At 45.7% G+C, this 6,513-nt stretch overlaps 1 protein-coding gene across 1 annotated transcript; it reads left to right on the top strand.

The window, feature by feature from the left end:
• Window positions 1-929: 929 nt before the first annotated feature.
• On the top strand, window positions 930-5,649 carry LOC123965276 (transient receptor potential cation channel subfamily M member 1-like; the record flags this gene model as incomplete). The annotated part of the gene is made up of 9 exons (XM_046041842.1): window positions 930-1,070; window positions 1,463-1,492; window positions 1,586-1,875; window positions 2,013-2,241; window positions 3,234-3,362; window positions 3,433-3,597; window positions 3,833-3,961; window positions 4,626-4,877; window positions 5,185-5,649. Coding segments are annotated over 9 exons (1,830 nt in total), but the record flags the coding sequence as incomplete, so codon positions are not given.
• Window positions 5,650-6,513: the final 864 nt, after the last annotated feature.

Raw genomic sequence — 6,513 nt, 5'->3', positions numbered from 1 at the left:
GTTATGTGTTTGCCCTTTGACATGTTGTTTGAAGTTAAAAGAAGTGGCCATATTTAAAAAGTCAGTTGCATTAACATTGTTGGGGTCATCAACATGAATATTAAAATCGCCACAAAGAACAATTCTGTCATAATTTCAAATCAGAGTAGATAAAAATTCAGGAAGTTCTGATAAAAATCCTCCAGGCGGTTTTGGGGGGCATTAAATTATAACAAGTATGATAGGTGGAGCCCTCCAACTTTAAGAGTGAGAACTTCAAGGGAGTTAAATTCATCACAGCGTACTTGATGACATTTTAAATTTTTCCTATACACGCTCACTAGCCCACCACCACGACCACTGACCCTCGGTTGACTAAAACAATCATATTGAGGCGGACACAGTTCAGCTAGCTGGCTATAGTCATTCATCTGCAACCATGAATCAGTTAAAAACATAAAATCTAGATTCTAGATAGATAGCAGACAAGATAAAATCATTTTTTAAATGAGTTTGTTCTGGGTGCTGGAGTTGGTGCAGTTGTCCTAATCCTTAAGAGATTACTTATATTGCTGTGTGGGATGTGCACATTTCGGTTTACTGGTCTATGCCTGATGATGACGACAGGAATAGTAGTCTTTGGAACAGCGCTGGTAGGAGACGGCTTTACATGCCAGCAGGTGGAGGTAGAGTTCTGTTCAGAGTTATGTCAGTTCAAGATCTACGAGTTCTACAACACTCCCTTAACCAAATTCTGGTTCGACACGGCACGTTTTAGAATATATAAATACTGTGTATAATTTATATCAACCGCATATTGATCTAAAGTTTCTTTCACAAATAGAAGCTCACGATGGGTTAACACTCAAAGTTTGTTGATGATGAGATTTATCTTCTTCAGTTTAACTGCTTCGTTACTTTAAAAGATGTGTAAAACATTTGTGTTTCAGGGGAATCTCCCCCCAGACTACCAGATCACTCTGATCGATATCGGCCTGGTGCTGGAGTTCCTGATGGGCGGAGCTTACCGCTGCAAATACACCAGGAAGAGCTTCAGGGCGCTTTACAACAACCTGTACGGACTGAAACGAGTGAGCAAACCCCCTCAGAGAGTCGACACTGCTTCACACATTTCTGCTGCGCTTCATTCTGACTGAATATTAATCAAAACTGTTTGGAGATGATCCACCAGGTGGCAGCACGGAGGCACATTCTCTTCCTTACATTCAGGCCTCACCGTCAGGTTTTCACATGGAAGAATTAGCTCTGGTGTTTTGGTTTTTGGTGCATAACACAATAAACAGAAAGCTATTGATCCTCGTCCCACAAATATAAACAAATATGTCTTTTCTTAACACAGTGTGAAGTTTCTCCTTTAACTAGACTCTTTCCTGCTCCCTGAAACACGAGGAACATAAATATCCTGTGGCTCCAACATCAGAATGTTTCTGGACTAACAAACATGTTGTCTTTTCTTTTGCAGCCGAAAGCTCTGAAACTTCTTGGGATGGAGGTTTGTTCTTATTTTTAATTTTACAAACTGTATTACGGAGCTGATGGTGGTCTAAGTCTCTGACACGTGGACTCGCACCTGTGGTTCCTGCAGGACGACGAGCCCCGTCCGAAGGGTAAAGGAAAGAAGAACAAGAAGGAGGAGGAGGTGGACATCGACGTGGACGACCCCGAAGTCAGCAGGTTTCAGTACCCGTTCCACGAGCTGATGGTGTGGGCCGTGCTGATGAAGCGCCAGAAAATGGCGCTGTTCCTGTGGCAGCGGGGCGAGGAGGCCATGGCCAAGGCTCTGGTGGCCTGTAAACTCTACAAGGCAATGGCCCACGAGTCGTCCCAGAGCGAGCTGGTGGACGATATCTATCAGGACCTGGAGAACAACTCCAAGTGAGTCCCACAGAACCAGAGCCCAGGGGGCTTAGACCGAAAGTGTCACAACACCTGAAGTTCCCTGGTGTGCAGAGCCCGTCATGGCCTGAGGGGGGCGCTGGTGAGTCTGTAGACTGAGTGTGTTTTGTGTGCAGGGAGTTTGGTCAGCTGGCCTACGAGTTGCTGGATCAGTCGTACAAACACGACGAGCAGGTGGCCATGAAGCTGCTGACCTACGAGCTGAAGAACTGGAGCAATTCCACCTGTCTGAAGCTGGCTGTCGCAGCCAAACATCGAGACTTCATCGCACACACCTGCAGCCAGATGCTGCTAACGGACATGTGGATGGGCTGCCTGAGGATGGGCAAGAGCAACAGCCTCAAGGTACCAGCAGCACTCCCTGAGGGACTGCCAGGTCTCCGGTCTGTGTGGGATCTGGACCGGAGCCTGCAGGACCTGAGAGAAAACATTTAAATGCATCTTTGAAAACAGTGAAATCAGACAAACAAACGTTCAGGTGACGAGCGCTGACCTCGCCTCCACCTGGTGTGATCTGAATGTCTCACCTGGAGCAGGTGCTGTGTTCAGTCAGTCTTAAGCTTAATTTGTACAGAAGTATAAATCAGACTTTACACATCAGTTTACACATCGTCTTACCATCTGAGAAGTTAAACACGCCAGACATTTTACTCACAGACAGTGTTGGGCAAGTTACTCTGAAATTGTAATAAATTACTCCTTAACAATACTTTAATAACATTACTTTACTTATTAGTGGGTGATAAAAGTAACTCGTTACGTCACTATATTACTTTCACTCCCCCCCAAAAAGCTCTTTTTTTCAAGTTGGCAACAAAAACAAAACTCCAGATTATCTGAAAACCCTGTCATCCCACCGCTGACAAATATTACCATTAAGGTCACACGAGTGCTGACACAGATAGAGGAGTAAAATGTCCAGCTGGCCTCACAGCTGAGAAATCTGACACGAATAAACTGCTGTGTTATCGTGGAAACAGATGTTTGACTCAATGGGAACTGCTGTGAATCTTCAGGGCTCGCCGTTAAGCTTTTCCTGGTAAGAACAAGTATGTGAAACTGGCTTTTCCAAATATATAAATAAATAACCTGGCAGCAGCTACACTGATGCACGTTTAGACAAGCTGGGGACCAGGTCTGAGAAGCCATCACAGGTTTTCCTCATGTTCTAACTTGTCTGTCGAGCGGTGAAGCTTTGAAGCCAGTGAAGTGACTATCCCAGCCAACGTTAGCCTGGAAGGTTCATTCATTCATTTGCTAACAACAAACTGAAAATTGGCTTCCGGCTAGGATAAGGAATAATAATAATAATACTTATGTCCTCATCCTGTCTCCAGGTGATTTTAGGGATCGTTTTTCCTCCTGCGATTCTCCTCCTGGACTTTCGTCTGGCAGATGAAGCCTCGAATCATTTGTCCAAAGAGAACGACGACAGCAGATCTAAAGACGACAACAAATCCAGCAAGGTACCAAACAGCCAGAGCAGAGAGTGGTCATTGGTTCAGAGCAGTCTGAGTGACTCAGAGTTTGTTTCAGGACGCCGTCTCCAACATTGACGCTACGTCGAAGAAAGGAGACGAAGAAGAAGAGCAGAAGAAACACCGGAGGACTCCCATCGGGAGGAAGATCTACGAGTTCTACAACACTCCCTTCACCAAGTTTTGGTTCAACACGGAAAGTTTTAGAATATATAAATACTGTGTATAATTTATATCAACCGCATATTGATCTAAAGTTTCTTTCACAAATAGAAGCTCATGATGGTTTAACGCTTAAAGTTCGTTGATGATGAGATTTATCTTCTTCAGTTTAACTGCTTTGTTACTTGTTTTTCTAAAAGGTCACAACCAATAGATTTTTAATGAAGATGATAATAAAGATACTGACCGTGTCAAAGGGACACATGTGACCTGAGAATTAAATGTGTGTGCGACAGATCTCCTACCTGGTTTACCTGATGTTGTATAACTACATCATCCTGGTGAAGATGGAGCGATGGCCGTCTTTGCAGGAGTGGATCGTTATCTCTTACATCATCACTCTGGGACTGGAGAAGGTCCGACAGGTAAACTCTGAAACACTTCTGGGGCTCTGCTCCCAACACGTTCTCATCCCAACGCTTCTCATATGGACGCCCTGGGTACACTTTAGCTTTGTTTTTGTACATGTAGGGCTCCACGGTCAAGTTAGCAAGAATAAATATCCGGTTAGACTTTCAAAATAAAACTAGTGGTTAACGTTGTGAAACGTTCAGGAAAAGATCGTGGTTTAGGTTAAAATAACAACAACCTAGCTAATCTATGTAACCCACGTGACTTAAATTAAAACATTAAATTCTGAGTTTTTGTTCCACACGAGAAATGAACACCGGCCTCCTGTGTGAAAGTCCAGTTTTTCCTGTCCACCCAACCACCCCCTTACTTACTTTTGTGTTAAACATCCTACACCTGCCTTTAGAGTTCAAAAGTGACGCTACAGGGTTTCCCCCAGGGCATTACAAACTGACGAAAAAGTTATTAAAGTGATCAGACTTTCTGCCCTTCACCTGTTCACCTGCATCGCTTAGTGACGTTTCACCTTGATATTACTGATGTTGTATTGTTGAATGTAGGCCGGTGGGGCGGGCTGAATGATAAAAATGAACATTGTGAATAGTGGGGTGGTGAAACAGGGTGAAGCGAAACTGTTGTGTAGAGGTAATACTTATCTTAATGTACCCCTGCTGCCAGATCTTGATGTCGGAGCCGGGGAAACTGAAGCAGAAGATCAACGTTTGGTTGGAGGATTACTGGAACATCACCGACCTGGCGGCCATCTCCGTTTTCCTGCTGGGTCTGCTGCTGCGGCTGCAGAGCGAGCCGTCCATGGGCTACGGACGCGTCATCTACTGCGTCGACATCATCTTCTGGTACATCCGAGTCCTCGACATCTTCGGAGTCAACAAGTACCTGGGACCCTACGTCATGATGATCGGAAAAATGGTACGCCTTCACAAGATGACATCGATACTAATGAAACAGTTAACTTTAGTCTTCAGGTTCACAATGGGCTAACACAGTGTTACAGGGCAGAGCAAAATAATAACTGATAAAAGTAACTGTTCAACTTTTAGAATTTATTTTTTGTATTCAGCTCCGTGTTTCTTCAGTCTGGACTTTGTAATATTTATTTCTGTCTCTGAAGTTTTCTCTGTGAAACATTTAAAATTTGTTGTAAAGACAAACAAACTGTTTTTAAGTTTCATAAATCTCAGTGATAAAAAACGCCTTTGGTCTGATGGTCGTCCAGATGATCGACATGCTGTACTTCGTGGTCATCATGCTGGTGGTGTTGATGAGTTTCGGCGTAGCTCGGCAGGCTATCCTCCACCCGGACGAGGAGCCAACATGGCGTCTGGCCCGAAACATCTTCTACATGCCGTACTGGATGATCTACGGAGAGGTGTTTGCAGACTCCATAGACCGTAAGACTAGAGTTCATAGTAAGACTCCAGTCAGCCGCCTGTTAGTCCTCACCCCTGTCCTCCCGTCTGCCCTCACCCTCACCCTGTCCTTCCCTTCTGTCCTCCCCTCTGCCGTCCTCTCTGACCTCACCCTTTGCCCTCACCCCGTCCTTCGCCTCTGCCCTCACCCTCTGCCCTCACCCTGTCCTTCCTGTCCTTCGCCTCTGCCCTCACCCTCTTCCCTCACCCTCTGCCCTCACCCTCTGCCCTCACCCTGTCCTTCACCTCTGCCCTCACCCTCAGAGTTCATAGTAAGACTCCAGTTAGCCGCCTGTTAGTCCTCACCCCTGTCCTCCCCTCTGACCTCACCCTCTGCCCTCACCCTGTCCTTCACCTCTTCCCTCACCCTCTGCCCTGACTCCCTGCCCTCACCCTCTGCGAGATATTTTTCTTTACATATCATTAAATAACCCGATCAGCCATAACATTTTGACCACCTGACTAATATTGTGCAGGTCTCCCTTATAGCCACCAAAACAACCTTGACCTGTTGACACCTGGACTCCACTAGACCTCTGAAGGTGTGCTGTGGCTTTTGGCACCAAGCAGTAGATCCATTTAGTCCTGTATGCAAGGTGGGGATTTGTTGGTTCAGCACATCCCACAGATGCTGGACTAGACTGAGAGCCAAGTCAGCACCTTGAACTCGTTGTTGTTCCTCAAACCGTTCCTGAAGTGTTTTTGCTTTGTGGCGCATTATCCTGCTGAAAGAGGCCGCTGTCATCAGGGAACACTGTTTCCATGTTCTGCAGCAATGCCTAGGTAGGTGCTACGTGTCAAAGTAACGTCCACATGAATGGCAGGACCCAAGGTTCCACAGCAGAACATGGTCCAAAGCATCACACTGCCGGCTTATTTTCTTACTATAGTGCATCCTGGTACCATGTGTTACCAGGTTTTCACTAAAGGGATTCAAGAGCGGACACAAGGCAGATGTAAAAAAACTCAGGCAGGTTTATTTTCAATGTGCACGGAGAAAACCAGGCAGAACTCCAGATTCTGTGGGGATTTGACAATGGCATCCTAAAGCTCAGTTCAGGGCAGACTGACTGGCAGGTAGGCAGGCAACGTCTTCACACACAGGGAACAACTGGAGTAGACAAAGAAACAGGACA

This window comes from Micropterus dolomieu, unplaced genomic scaffold, assembly GCF_021292245.1.
Source record: "Micropterus dolomieu isolate WLL.071019.BEF.003 ecotype Adirondacks unplaced genomic scaffold, ASM2129224v1 contig_9041, whole genome shotgun sequence".
NCBI classification, from domain to species: Eukaryota; Metazoa; Chordata; class Actinopteri; order Centrarchiformes; family Centrarchidae; genus Micropterus; species Micropterus dolomieu.
This window is presented reverse-complemented; position numbering and strand designations above follow the sequence as displayed.